Below are 15,874 nucleotides of genomic sequence, written 5' to 3' on the forward strand. Positions count from 1 at the left end.
TAATGTGTAAAAAACTGGTCTTACATTACAAGTAGCTTCTATGACAGAGATGCAAGAACTTAAAGCCTCTCTCTCACTTTCTCTCCCTCTCTTCCTCTGCCTGTTTTCCCAAGATAAAGGAAAATTGTAAAAGCTTATGAACCCAAAGGGAGCTTTTTAAAGTTATTGCTACTTTAAAATATATCTACGTATTTATGTTGGCCTGGCGTCTGGAGGGCTATGTGCCTATCTCAGATACATCAGTGCAAATCCTGGATGACTCCACTAAAGTCAATGGAAATTACCTATCTGCAACAGAGATCAGGATGCGACCCTAAATGTGTTGTTTGGTATTTTCAAAGCAACAGATGTAAACTGTATGTTCTTTCTTCTTTTCCTCTCCCTCTTTCTTGCATTTCAGCCTCCGTCAAATCTGTTTTCTTATTCTCACTGGGAAGTTTAAGCAAACCTAAGGAAAATAATCTTCCCTTCTGTCACTTAATATTGTTCTTGCAGCTGTACATTCTGACATCCTAAGTATGGGTTTTCTCCATTATGGTCTCAAATTATCTGAACAATATTTCTCATAGGAAGGAAATCCAACTGCCCCTAAAGCTTCCTTATGCCAACTGCCACTCCTTCTGGATGGCTTCGGCAGTCTGCTTTCACAGCAGAATCCAGACTGAACTCGACATGTGAAACCTGGGTCTGTTACTGCAATGGTACTGCGAAACAGAGCTGCCAGAAGTTACAGGGAGCTTTATTAACACTGTTGGATGTTAGGGTGGTAGGTGATCAGGTGTATCGTGTATAACGTGCTGTATGCACATGTATGTGACACCCATACATAGATGTATGTGCACACAAACATACATACAGATTGTAAAGCCTTTCTATTCAGATCAGGGCTGCTTTTCCCCCCCCCCCCCCCCCCAGCTGAGCAACTGTGTAGATCCAGTTCAAAGAATCAGAGCACACGGGGTTGTGGAAACAGCACTGAGCAGAGGTTATGAAAGTCTAAAGGGACATATAGCTAACAACTGTGCTTAGTAGATGACTGTGATTTCAGTGGTCCTGCAGGTGAATTTGCAGGCAGAGAGAAATTACCTTCTTTTTTAATTCTCCTGTGCTTTAATTTATGGGCTTCTGAAATGTTTTTTTCAGCAAATTTGCCTCATACACCAATATATAACTTCAATATCAATGGATTTGCATATAATACAAATACAAGAAAACAATGCTTTCGGCTTGGACAGTCAATTCATGCAGAATCAACTTTCCAAATTTAACTGATATTTGCAGACCTGCAGTCACTGGTTCATACATTTAATCAAAGGTACAAGAAAATTGGCTCCTGTTTTAAAAAACTATCACAGTCTGAGAATTTCTTTCAGAGTTAGGGAAGACTCACAAAGGATAAGTCTAATGTTATTTTCCTTTAGGGTTACTGTTGCAAACATATTGCAAACCCACGGGAATGTCCACAAACGCATTCATGCCAAAGATCATCTGTGGTTTTGCAATGGAATTTGCCCATGAGGAAACGTAGTTCTTTTGAACCTGATTGTTTTCAATTTACAGGGACAAGCAACTTTATGTGAACTCTTTTTAATAAGAAAAAACCCACACCACAGTAGACCTTGAAAGTCTAATAAACAGGCACCATGGAAAATGACAGTGTCTTGGCTAAATATTTACACTATCAATAGCTGTATGTGAGTGTGAATCCTTTGCAGAAAAAGTGTTTGGTCAAGCTCTTGCCTAACAATAAGAAAACTGATGGGTGTTTTGGTATGCAAACTTTTCAGTGGGAGAGCTAAGTGATATCTGCCTAAAATTAATACACAAGACTGGGAAATAAAGCCTTGGTTCTGTGCCTACCTCTGGCAGATTTTCACTGTGCCTCAGTGCTTCAGAATTTAATACGTGTATATTCTGATTTGGGACTATTCTATAGGACTAATAAGAGCTAGAAAGAGACTTTTTAGAGACATAAATAGTTCTTACACATGCAGCTTCCTTAGCCTAAATTGGCTAAGAGTGTGCAGATTTTAATTTAACAACAACTAAAAAAAGCCTTTGTATAAAATTTATTCCAGGGCCTTACTGCAAGATCTGATTTTTAAGCCTGTTTTACCTCTAGCTAGCCATAGGCAAACGTTAGTATTCCTAGATGTGTATAAATTACACACAAAGATGTGTCAGGTTACATTCAGTTTTACTGCACCTGGTGTAATGCACAGATCAGTGGCTATGCTGGACCAGACAAATAACTCATTGAGGTGCATCTCCTCACTCCAGCAGTGACTTCTAAAGAAGGTGAACCTGAGGTGAACACTTGAGCTTCCATTTCTGACTTTCATATGGGGAGGAGAAGAAACAATATGCAGCTCTTGATAATTCAGTTAATTTTTAAAAAATGTTATATTACTTCAGGAATGCTCTAGAGCATATAAAAGTAATCAATTTGCATATAAAATCCCTTAATGTTGATGGGAGCTCCAAGCCTGTAATGAATATGAAATATGCAGTAGTGACACTCTGGACAAAAGATCTGCAGTGCAGGAGTGTTCAAGGGGAACATTTTGTCTTAAGTAATTAATCTGCAGAAGAGATCCCCTGCTGTTGTTCTTGCTACAATGCTCTCTGTGTTTAAAACATCAGTTTAACTTCTGAAAAGGAAGATTTGCAAGTACTATAATTTTTAATTTTAAAGGAATCTTCATTGTATTACAATATCCTGGTTCTTGGCTTGCTCTGAGAAAATAGTTTTGCATGAGTAAAAGCTGCAAAGACATACATTTTTATAACCAGAGCTTTGTTTTTTGCCTATGTTCAGATTGTAGTGCTGAGAGATTCAACCCCATTTTTAACCATCTGTGACTTTGTCCGTGGTTTGTCATAGTTTGCAAGATAATTCGCAAAAATTTGGACTGTAACTGGTTGGACTCTGGCCTCATAGAAGCAACCTATTCTCAGTGCTGTATATAAAATTGTATCTTGTAGAAGTAAAATTAACTGAATATTCATAACGTTCTGTTACTTTGTAGTTATTCTGCTGCTCCTGTTTCCAAATAAAACGTGAACTGTAGTCTAAATTAACACTGAGAGAAATAACATTTTCACAGTGTATCCTGTAGAGTTCTTCATTGATTTTTAACATGTACCACTCTTCTTCTGAAAGGTTCTTGTCATTTGGGCTGTGTATTGTATTTCAGAGGTACAGTAATTGATGTAAATAATTGTTGAAATTTAGGTGCCCTTTTGGTACTAGTAAATAAGGAATCAGGATGTGTCTCTTTATTTATCTAGCTGAGGTACACTGAAATGGTAATTGAACTATCAGAGCTTGGCCCTAACTGACTACCACAGGATTCCAATGCCAAAATATAAAGAAATGTTTGTAGTATACTTTACAGAGTGTTTAACTATTGCATAATTGTTTTCTTTTTTCCTTTAGCCAAACCAACAAGTTTATCACTTCCATTGACACCCGAGTCACCAAAGTAAGTACTAGAAAGTGCAAACATTTATAAAAGGGAGGGGGGTTCAGTAGATTTTGGCTACAGCAACTCCATTTCAGCTTGTTTTTATAAATGTGCCCTGTCTTCCAGTGATCCCAAGGGTTCCCCATTTGAGAACAAGACTATTGAACAAACCTTAAGTGTGGAACTCTCTGGAACTGCAGGTGAGAAATGCAAAAACGATGGCTCTTCTTTTAAGCATGGCTTGTGTGTGTTTGTCTACTTCAATATACCACAGGTATGCTGAGATGTCACAGAAGTCTCCAGTAGATTCACTTCAGTGCAGTTCAGCATTACTTTTTATCAGGCTACCTGAGAAAGAAACATGTTTGAAAATACAGCTCCAAACCTACACAGGGGAGCATAATTTCTGAGAAAATATGAATGAAACCATCTATCTGTTACATTTCTCTATTTCCCCATAGATTTGTGTACTGCTGAGCACCATCTTTCAAAGAGAAACCCCACAGCACAGTGTAATAGATGTTACAGATGTAAAAGTTATGTCATTCAGTCTGGCTCCAGGCCAGTCTAGGGCTGTACATGACTGCATGTTTCAGTGCTTTGTCAATTCTAGATTAATATGTCACAAATAACAGCTTTCTTTTCTACCACTGAACAACTGTTCCATAGCTTAGAGGTAATTTTTAAAAGTGGAATTCATTTTGTATTCCTGCTTTTTCTTTTTCTTCCATTAACACACTTCACACAACCTCCCTTTATCTTCCTCCTCCTTTCTGATCCCTGGATTTGTACCTTTTGAAGATTTGTAGGAGTTTTTATCATGCAGTGGTTTAGTTCACGCATCACCCATTTAATCATTCATTTAATTCATCTGCTCTTCTTTCTGCTGAAGTCAATTCCTTCAGACTCAGACCTGTTTTATGGCTTTTCTCTGAACTCTGTTTTGCCTCTGTTTTCTTAAAGTGTCCAGAGCCGAGCACAAAAGAACACATTGAGCTCCACCTGAGCTATTGCCAAGACCGTTTTCCTTCTCAGTTGTGTAATATTGAAAAATAAGAGATGCACTTGGCATGCATTTCTCTCAGGATAGCAATATATAGTAAAATATGTAATCTCTAGCATTGAGGGGGCGGGATATATTGCAAAATCTGTCTTCAGATGCCACAGATTAGCTTGATGCTCCTGAAATTGGTGGCAGCAGGCCCAAGCTGGGTTTGAGTAGGTACACTGGGCTTTCACCTTCCTACTACTGTCATTTTACTTTCTCGGAAACTTTTTCATTAGTTCAGCATTAAAACATGAACACTTTTCCCTGCCATCTCCGGGAAGGCTGCAGTTTTAATCATTCCTCTCATAGCAAAAGGAAGCATTCTTCCTATACATCTTCACTTTGCAAGACCAACTTGAACATGGCAGAATTCACTATATGCAGGAGGATAATCCTGTTCAGTGCCAGTGAGTGAAGTGAAGTGAAGTGAAGCACGGAGAAGCCTCTTCCATCACTACTGGACAGCAGGTCTGCACAAGGGTGCCCATTTGTAAGCACATGGATAAGTCAGTGCTTAGTGCTGCCAACAGAAAGGGGCAGATGAGGTGACTACAGCAGAGTGGTACAAGCAGCCGTTGAAATCACTGAAGGAAGCAGTGTTTTCTCCCAGCCAAAAAGTCAGCAGCCTGCTTTTCCCATCAGCTGACTAGACAGAAATTGGGAGTCAGTCTGACCCCTGGATAGTCCTCTAGTCGTCCATAGTGGCAACAGGAATGGCCTTGGTATTACCAAATTCGTTCCGCTCCGTCGGCTGTGCACAGAGGAGGAAACAAAACAGCTCTGTAATTGCTTGGAACACATAACCAGGAGAGCTGGTGCATTAAAAAAAAAGCAACAGAAGCTGGGAAACAGCACAGCTGGGCACATATGTAAACAGGAATGCTGTACTATGATTCTGTGATTTCTTTTCCTCTCTGGAAGTAAATAGAAGTTAGCTAGGAAGTAAACTGGTGATATTCAGGAAGAATAAGAATTGGAGTGTTGTGTGGCCAGGAAGCTGGGTAGTGTTACCAAGCAGTGTACATAATGGTGGCTCTTGGACTTGATGTTGCACTTGTTCTGGTCATCACTGTGTGAGAAGGTTTCAGGAGATCATGCAGTAACGCTATTAGTCTCTGCCTGCATATACACATAGCTTTTATTTTTATATTCATATATGTATGTAAATCTATACAAAGATGCATGCCTTACTTTTTAAGTAATTTGTACTCCAGTAGTATTGTGTCTGGAGTCTGCTTGTGCTGGAAGCAAAGTACATAACAGAAACAGCCTGCAGTACTGAAGAGGTTACAGCATATGTGTGTGTGTAAATCATGGCAGAAGTGGGACCCACTTCAGTTTAAAAAAACAAGCAGAAATAAAATAAGGAAGGAAATAGTGGCAGTGGTGATTAATAATCCCTTGAAGTTCTTTAGTGAGACCCTGGCAACTCCAAATTATATCCAGATAACCGCATTGCTCATTGTCCTTATATAGGGCAGCTTGCACTGCACAAGTGCTATTTATTATAATTTAAATAGGAGTTACCTCGATCTCACTACTGAATTGAAAAGACCATTAGCAGTGCTGCTTGCACTATCAAAGCACAAAGTATTTTAATATAAATAGCAACTCCCTTGATCTCTCTGCTGAAAACAACATTGCTTCCCTCACTGATGAATTAACTATAGACCAGAAAAATAAATAAATAAAAACATTTCCCACATGAGCCATCAATCTTCGTCACACACACATTTTGGATTCACATATCTAAAGTCAAACTGAAACCATTCTCTTGCCATTGCCTTATCTTGCTTTACAACAGATTTGTTACTAGTCACGAGTGTAACTTTGTCCTCCCTAAAACTGTCAAAACATAGATTTGTCAAATTACAAGGAACAAATACTCTCTGAAGTCTTTTCATCCTGCACATAAAAATTCTTTCAATACACTTTAAATAAGAGTCCTAAGTCCATTGCTATCCAAAGTCTTATCTCTTGAAGCTGATTATTCTAGTGTTATTCTAAGAAAGCTGGACCAGAACATCATGATATGGAGGGAGTCCTAGGTGATCATAATGTAGTCAATGAAATTCCTGTGCCAGATGAGTCTTCTGAGTAAGAGGCTCGGAAAAGGTCCATCTCTTTCTTTACACAGCCAACTGCATTGCCAGTGCCTTGCTAAGAGGCTGTGGACTTGAACCTCTCCAGCACCTTCCAGAAGTCTGGGATGGTTCTGTGTTACCTCTTTCCTCTTTGTTACCAGTCACAATGGAGAAGGGCAGATGGAAATGTGCTAGCACAGGGACTGTAGGAGGATGACTCACCTTCTGGAGGTGGAAGTGTTTTCTTTACAGTCAGGGGTTCCTCAGTGATGGTTTTAGACTTTTGATTGTCTTAGACAAACTTCTGAATGCCAGATGTTAGATAGCATGGCATCTAATTAATCTCTCTCTGTTCTCTGTGTCTTCTTAAACCTTCACACCTAAATACTTAAAGCCACCATTTAAGTATATGAAGTCATTGAGCTTAACGCTCAATCAGAAACTGGACTATTTCCATTCTCTTGGTGAAAAGTCTCTCATTTGATATAGATGCCTGCAATTTATTGTAATGTAAAATTCCTCACTGGTCTTGGCAGAAAATTTTGATTTTTCTGAAAAGATGGCAGAAAAAGCTGTATTTTTTGCCATCAGAAAAGCTGATGTACACAATCAGCTTGAGGAGTGATTTGGAGTTTGTGACCATCATTGAGGATACTGATACCCTGCTATTTGCCCACTTCTAGATTTGTGCTACCTCTTACTTGTCAGAACAAACACTTATAGTCTGTCATCTAAGAACTTCTTTGACCTCAGAATGATTTCTGATAAAACAAGATGTGAGATGGAGAGAGTGGTCCAGAGGGAATAACATCTAGTGAATTATTTGATGTTTTCAGGCATCTGTGTTTATTCTCTAATATAGTAATATGTGCTTTAAATTTAACAGCACTGACAACAGGATTAAACTGAGTATTCAACAAGCATGTAGTTTTTTGTTATCTGATGACTATGTAATTTTACTATATTTTCCTAGCTTCTGCAATCTAGTGCCATACAAACACTCTTCTTCTACTGAATTGAGCTCTTATCTTGTGGTCAGTGTTTAAAGTGGCCTTAAATAACTTTGCCCTTGACAATACATTTCCAGACTCAAAAGATATGAAAGAATTCATTTTCAATGCCTCTCAAAAGTGCAGTGCACATGTGGAAAGGTTCCAGGGCTGCATTCCCCAAAAGACACTAATTTTCAAGACCCTCAAAACACAGCAAACAGCATCAAACTTTTGAATTCTGAATTTCTGTAGAGATTTAGAAATATCTGTGTCTACGTAAAACAGCATTGAAAACCAGTCCTAAGAAGTCCAGATGTCACTTTTAATGCAAAGGCACTCCCCTAATTTCTCCTTATCAACCTAGCTGAGCTAAGTGAGTTACACTACGAGGGTTTTCTTAAGGCAGACTTTTGGAATGTATTGAAAGTAGTTTCACCCTCCCAGAGACTTTCTGGAAAGCAGTTGCTTGGCTGAGGTGGCAGAGTTGGCACATATGCAAGCACTTTTTGTTGCACAGACACAAGGAGGATGGTGCTGCTGTGGCAGCAGTGCTGGTGATTTGATGTATGCTGTTTTCTAGCACAAGATCACTGAGTGAGTTCGTAGTATATAGACAGAGCAAGGCAGAGTGCAAACGTGCCATTTACCAAAGCTATTCAATTAAGGAAAAGTCCCTACAAAGAAAATGGTTTTATAGCATGTCATGAAAAAATACTTGCCTTTTACTTTAAAAAGAAAAAAGACTGTTTAAGGGGGATGATTGTAGAGTATGTACCACTTCTAACAGATTTGCTGTGCAGAAGCACATAAGTGTGAGTGATGTAGAGGTACTTGTTTATTATAGAGCACATTTCAATGCAGTAATCATAAATATTGCTAAGGTTGTGCTCTGTTGAAATATGACCTACATACTCTTGATTGTTTGTGTTACGTGATTTGTCTGACACCCATTACATTCTGGGTAATGGCAGCCATTTGTTGCTGTGCACAGCAGGCTCTTTTGACAAAAGAAAATAGGCAGCAATAAAAAAGCTATAGTCTGAATTACATTCTGCACAGCGCTGCACTGCTGAGAGTTTGTGCAAGTGTGTTAACAATGCTCTGAACTGCCTCTTGTCAGCCTTCAGCCTGTAATGGCCATCTGTCCTTCCATAAATCTGTCAAAACCTGCTAAGTTCAAGAGAGAGTACAGAATATACCTTGTACTGTCAACGCCCAAATGTACACACTGGGGAGAAATCGGTGCGTGTGAAATAATCCAGTAGTTATAGAATATTGAAATGTCATTGATGTGGGATCATGGCCCTCGGTGAAGATTACCAGGGATTAGAGTGAGCATGAGCAAGTGTGCTGCCAGCTGGTTTTCTCAGAATTCACAGTTTGGAGATTGGTCATGGGACACTCTGGAGGTGGACTCCGTAGTGGTGACGTGAATTCAAAACTTTGCTTCCTCCTCCATCCCCCAGTATAGGTTTGTTCAAAAGTTAAATGAACGTTTTCCAACTTTAATCTGTTTTTACTTGCCTGTGCACTTCCTGCTTCTGCTGAAAACCAGGAAAAAAGCCAGACTGCCACGAGGAAGCCCTTTCTTAGGCTGTCCCAGCCCTGTTCTGCCAGCAAGGGAAGTGCCAGTAAATTTAGCTCAGTCTGTACTTTCGTGAGGGGTTGTTTTGGTACTTTTCCCCCTCCCTTCTTTCTGAAGATTATTGGGTTCCTTGTCAGGTTTCTGGAAATGTTATATTATATGTTTTACTTGCTTCCTTCCAGGGCAAGCTTTAAAGAAGTGGAATTTGAAACAAGATTTTATTTTGAATACTGGATTTTTTCTGGGGTTTCTTTGCCTGAAATTCTTAAATACACATGTTCATTGTATAGTGCTTGTACTTTTGCTTCAGTCTTTCTTTAAATCTACATCCAAAACTCCAGTAAATAACCCCAGAATTTCTCATGGGCTGTATAATTTCACAAGTTAAAGTATAATTTCTAATTTTTGTTCTAGAAAGTTGTTTACTGAAGTATTTTTTTCACTCTGAGCCTGAAGTTTTAACTTAGAAGGTATTAATGCAGATTTTTGAATAGGACTGTTGTCTTCCTTTTACCAAAAATTCACTTGTTAGTCAAAAATATTTGTCAGTGAGGAGGTGTGTAAGGTATGAAATAGTTAGGGCTGTCCCAGGCGTATTTTTTGGGAAGAAGAAAGAAAAAAAAGAAGAGGAGTTTGAGGAAATGATTTAACAGTGATGACTGCACAAAATTTTTCAGTATTAAATTCAAATTTGGGGTAACTAGAGTTTTAGGTGCCATAATCTTTGCCTCAGTTTCCTTGAATTTTGTGATATTAGGCAAAGTCTTTGCATAGCCATGGGTAGCTTGTAACCATTTTTTCCAAACATTCAGACAAAATCAAGCATGTCTCTCACACCAAGTATTTGTGCCTTGGTACTTCTATTTTCTTTTTTTCTGAAAGAAATTCACTGCATATAATGCAATGGGGCTCCCAGTCTCTATTTATGCTCCTTAGGGAGCACTGTGCATGACGGACGCTTTTCCTTCTTTAACAGCAGAACACTATAAAACATGTTCCATTTGCATTGATCTGCTGAGCTGTGTTGCATATTTAAAAATACAAACCAGAGCTCTATAGGCATGTTTGAAACACACATTTCCTGTAACTCTTGTCTGCCCTCTCTTTTCATTCTTGCTAAGGAATTGATGGAAATTTCTTTGCTTGGGCTGGAAGTATTCTTGGACAGCATAAACCTCTGGATTACTTAGGGATGGTCTGGATTACCTTGGAGAACTCCCTAATCTCTGTGTATTTTGTTAAATTTAAAGCACATATTACTATATTATATTAGTAATTAGTAATATGTCAATTGGACAGAAGCAAATTTTTCAAACTTAAAATACTAAGTACCTTCCTGAGGGGAAATTATTTCCTGAACAGTGTCTGTTGTTTGCTGTTACTCTGCTGTGATGTCTGGGGTTATCCTTCTGTAAAGTCTGAAGAAATTATATGATTTCTGTAGAAAATATTGAAAGTTATATTCTACCCTTATAAAAATGATGGGAAGATGCTGCTTCAGTTCTCAGGCTTTACTGGAATGTGCTGTCGTCCTTCCTGCAATTTTGTCTCATCACAGTGATATAATCTATTACAGTTACGTAAATAATCCTGTTAGCAGTATATTTAGCCACTGAATACTAACCTAATACTAATATAATAACTAGTACTAATACTTAGCTTTTTCATTTTGACTCCCTATTGCATGATTCACACCAAGATTTAGTTCTAAATGCAGTGGTTCATTACAGTTGTGGTTGTCCTAGTGTTCATTTGAGTTTCAGTTGCAGAACCACATTTCAGGCAAAATGTATTGGTTACCTTTATGGAGTGTATTAGATGTTACATTCTCAATGGTTCTCTAAGTTAATGAACTCTGGAAATAAGGAGTCATTGCCAGTGAGTTAGGGTGGCTGTATTTCATTACATTTAAGTTCTGCGTCCTTTGGTACCACTCATTTATTTCTCTTGGCCTTGCTTTTATCCAGGTTCTTCTCTGCTAGGTTCTTTATGTTTTTGATGGTGTCAGTCTTTCGACTTTTCTTTTTTACATCAAAATCTATTTTATATTTAACAAAAACATCTTTGGGCTTTTATCTCTTGATCTTTTCTATCAAAATCTACAGAGAGAGGGCGGGGAGGAAGGGGAGGGGCAGAAATTATGCTGGAGATTGATGGCAATGCATTAGTATTGTTGCTATTGTTGTTACCAGGCCTTTGGTAGTTTTATTCTCAGTGTTGAAGTGACATAGAATGGGTCTTGCTTTTTATCTATTTTAAGAAGCCACCTTTATAAACATTGTATGTGTGCTTAAAAGCATTCTGTACCTCCTTTTGCTCCCTGTAGGCCTAACTCCACCTACGACCCCTCCTCATAAAGCCAACCAAGATAATCCTTTTAGGACTTCACCTAAACTGAAGTCATCATGCAAGACTGTTGTACCACCTTCAAAAAAGCCCCGCTATAGTGAATCTTCCAGTTCTCAAGGAAATAACCCAATCAAGAAGGGTCCAGAACAGTCTGAGCTGTACGTACAGCTTAACAAGACTACAGTACTGTCCAGTGAACATGAGGAGAGAAAGACAAAACGGCCCAGTTTGCGGCTGTTTGGTGACCATGACTACTGTCAATCTGTGAATTCAAAATCGGAAATACACGTTAAAATATCCCAGGAACTTCAGGACTCCAGACAACCAGAATTTAAGGATTCTTCACCTGGGTGGCAGTGTCAGATTTGTTCTTCTTTAGAACAAGACCAGTATTTCAAGAAAGAGACTTTACAGACAAATAAACAGGGATCCCATGGTAATAACAGAAAACAGCTCCAAGACCAAGAAATTCGGGCTGAACTGAATAAGCATTTTGGTCACCCCAGCCAAGCTGTCTTTGATGAAGAAGCAGATAAGACCAGAGAACTAAGGGACAGTGATTACAGTAATGAACAATTCTCCAAACTACCTATGTTTATAAATTCAGGACTAGCAATGGATGGTCTGTTTGATGACAGTGAAGATGAAAGTGATAAACTATGCTACCCTTGGGATGGGACACAAGCCTATTCATTATTTGATGTATCACCTTCTTGCTCTTCTTTTAACTCTCCATGCAGAGATTCAGTGTCTCCACCCAAATCCTTATTTTCTCAAAGATCCCAAAGGACACACTCTAGATCAAGGTCCTTTCCTCAACGCAGGTCTTGTTCCCGTTCTCCATATTCCCGATCGAGATCAAGGTCGCCCTGTAGTAGATCCTCTTCAAGGTATGGTACAGCAAATTCATGTATGATCATTGTAGTTCATAAGACAAACGGCAAAAACATAAAGAAACTTATGGGAAAGAAAGAAAGAAAAAAAAAGCAAGAAGTAGCTTAATCCAGTGTAACTCATTCTGTTGCTCCTGAGCTGATTAACTCTGAAGGTTACGGGTTTGCTATAGAAACACTTGTTTCCAATATCGTTTAAATTTGCCAAGTTTACACTTTCTGAGTGGAGGCAGTCAGGTCAGAGGCAGAGCAATTGGTGAGAGATGTACACAGCTAACCTTCCCCATTATCTGTGAGCTGTCTGGTGCCAATCTTCTGCAGCCTCTGTCAGATGGAGTTGACAGTGGCTGACTATCTGCTCTGTGTTAACCTCAATAAGGAACATTACTGAAGGGCCAGGAGTGGGGAAATCGCTTGAGGCCCCTTAGTTGACTAGGAGATTGTGAACTGTCACTGGAAAATCCCACCGGTAGCTTAGAAGAAATTGTAAGTCCAGGGAGGAGGTAGAAAATGGTGTCAATAGATTCAAATGGAATGACAGAGGTGAATGTGTTTCTTCCTGCAGATCTTGTTGCTATTGTGAGTCCAGCCACTGTAGACACCGAGCATACAGAAGTTCTCCCTTAGGTGGAAGATCGCGGTCCAGATCACCGTACAGTCGCAGACCCAGGTAGTGCCTTTGGCCTGCATTTGGTTTGCTTTGCAGCTGTTCCCCAGGAGATAATTGTAGAGTCATAGGATCGTTAAGGCTGGAAAAGACCTCTGAGTTCACTGAGTCCAGTCTTTGGCTAAACGCCACCACGTCACCTAAATGATAGCACGTCCACTCATTTCTTGAACACTTTCAGGGATGGTGACTCCACTGCTTCCTTGAGCAGCCCATTCCGGTGTCTAACCACCCTTCCAGCGAAGAAATTCTTCCTGGTGACCAACCTGAACCTCCTCTGGTGGAGTTTGAGGCCATTTCCTCTTGTCATTTCTCTAAATGCCTGGGATAATAAAGCGTTCCAGAAATTGTATTTCTAGTTTTGCATTCACAAATGCAGGTGCTTGATTTGATGACTAAGTTGTGTTTCCTAGATATGACAGCTATGAGGAGTATCAGCATGAAAGGCTGAAGAGGGAAGAATACCACAAAGAGTATGAAAAACGGGAATCTGAAAGGGCCACGCAAAGGGAGAGACAGAGGCAGAAAGCAATTGTAAGCACTGTAAAGATAACTTTCATATTGAAATGGGTCTCTGTTCTTTTCATTGATTGTAATGCTAGAATTCAGACTTTATTTTCTTTCTTTTTTATAAAAGTACAAAAATTTATTATGAGTATTTGTTAGTATTTGTCATTTTAAGCAAATATGTGTTTTCATAATAATTTCTGTTTTGGTGTCATACTACTAATTTTTTCAGGTTCTGTAAATAGCAATTCTCTTGAGTTTTTCACAATGAACAGATGAGAGAACTTACTAGAAAAGGAGGCCGTCCCATGCAATGCACTAGTAGGAGAGAACTAGTCTGTTTCATATACAGATCTATGAGTGCACCTGCCTTTTCTACTGTATTTCCCCTACTAGACATATGCAAAATTAGGAGTCAGGTGATAGACCAGTTGCCAGACTCTTAGAGTGCCTGTAACTGTCTATACAGAGGGTACAGGCAACAGAACTCAAAACTGGGATTCAGAGACTTGACTTGAATTATAATTTTTCAGTGTCTGTGATTTGGTTAATTTTGAAGTTATTTTTAGCAAAATAATCTGAAAACACAATGCAATTTAAAAATGTCACTTAGCACTGGCCCTCTCATAATGAATATGTATTATTTAATTATTTTGTTCATCAGTGTTCTCTATAAAACAGCTGAAATACCTGAAGCAAAGGAGATAACCCATGTGGGGATAAGCAACTCTCTTGGCTGTTGTAGCGGTAGGACAGCAGGAAGAATGACTATTAAATGGACAGGTGGCTTTTGCCCCTTTTGAGTTCCTCAGCGGCAACTGCAATTTGATAAATTAAACTGGGAGCTGCTGTAAATACGTTGCTGTAAAAGTTGCTAAGCACATTTGGTGGCTCTCCGTATAATTTTGATTTTCTGTGTCCTACTCTTTCCATTTGGTTGTATCTGCATGGCTGTTCTGGCTGTGCTCTGGCTCCTGCATGAGCTGGTACAGACCAGGATACTTTATCTTCATTCCCAGGTTTTCCATTAGTGCTCTGTCCAGAGGTCACCAAAATTAATAGGTCTTTTTCCCAGTGCCATTAGTGGACTTTGTAGCAAAAAGTGATTTGTCACACACTTGGCTGCATTTCTCCTAATGCACCTACAGAACCAGGAGTGTGTAGAGATTGACAAAGACTGGCACAGTCTACTGCAGTGAGAAGTTTTGGGAATGAACAGACAACTTTATGGTCTGGTTTTTGTCTCTGCTACTGTTGTTCTTAGTGAGCTTCAGCAAATCATTTTGCTTTTCTCCATTTCAGGTGTCCTATCTACAAAGTGTGGGTGATAAGTGTATTTTGTAAAGCACAAGATTTAAAGCTATAACATGCTCTGCTGTGCTGCTCTGAAACACAGTGAAGGCAGTGGAATAATTTTGTTTGGCTTCAAACAGGGCCATATTTAAGTCAATTGTTGCAGTTAGTTTTAAAATATCTGGTTTCCATCTGCTTAGAGATGAGCACTACCTTCCAGCAATCGTAACTTACACTGGCTGTTCTCTCTTAGAGCAACCACAGATTAGAGATTCAAGTAGACCTCTGTCATGGGTGTATCTTGCTACTTCTCAATTACTGTACCTTACCCATATAAATAAACATGAATCCTGCTGAGGAGGTAGAAAAATTGATTTAGTTTAAAACAAACAAATACTTGGCAAGTAGCTAATCAAGAGAAAAGGAAAAAGGAAAGAAAAGAAACTTAAAAAGCTCCAGATATGCTGCATCACACTGCATTAAAAATTCTAGACAATTTAAAACCAAGATTGAATTTATTTTCTTTTTAAAGTGAGCATTTTGATTATAATTAACTTAATTAATGGAATTATTTATTAATAGGCATAAATAAATCAAAACTAAAAATAAATATCAATAAACAGAACATGGCAAAAAATCTAAAATCCAGTCATCTGTGTGAGTTCTGCAGGAAATGTAGATTAAGTCCTATTAACCCCTTTATCCAAAGTCTGCCTACACTTTTATTTTAAAAATCTGTGTTGAAATGTGCTATTTTATACTCTGTTAAAATAGGTAAGGATTAGGAGACAGCAGAGAAAGGGAATCTCCGATCTCATTAATTCAGTGATAAAATTTGTATAATTTCTACCATTGTCTGCTCCTTTTCTTATGCCTTTTGGTTTATGGGTCTCTTTTGTGTTACTCTTTTCATTCTTGAGGAATTCAACTCATTTATCGTTCAGCCACAAGAATGTCCTCTCTCTCTTTCCTTGAGCTCTTCCTACAGT

At 38.8% G+C, this 15,874-nt stretch overlaps 1 protein-coding gene across 2 annotated transcripts in view; it reads left to right on the forward strand.

The window, feature by feature from the left end:
- Positions 1 to 15,874, forward strand: part of PPARGC1A (PPARG coactivator 1 alpha) — a 366,469-nt gene that overhangs the window by 334,698 nt on the left and 15,897 nt on the right. For both annotated transcript variants that reach the window (XM_066317162.1, XM_066317163.1), the window contains 5 exons: positions 3,440 to 3,485; positions 3,594 to 3,667; positions 11,503 to 12,415; positions 12,984 to 13,088; positions 13,499 to 13,619. In XM_066317162.1, the coding sequence (XP_066173259.1) occupies positions 3,440 to 3,485; positions 3,594 to 3,667; positions 11,503 to 12,415; positions 12,984 to 13,088; positions 13,499 to 13,619 (1,259 nt within the window). The remainder of the gene's footprint in view (positions 1 to 3,439; positions 3,486 to 3,593; positions 3,668 to 11,502; positions 12,416 to 12,983; positions 13,089 to 13,498; positions 13,620 to 15,874) is intronic.

Source organism: Sylvia atricapilla, chromosome 4 (genome assembly GCF_009819655.1).
Source record: "Sylvia atricapilla isolate bSylAtr1 chromosome 4, bSylAtr1.pri, whole genome shotgun sequence".
NCBI lineage: Eukaryota > Metazoa > Chordata > Aves > Passeriformes > Sylviidae > Sylvia > Sylvia atricapilla.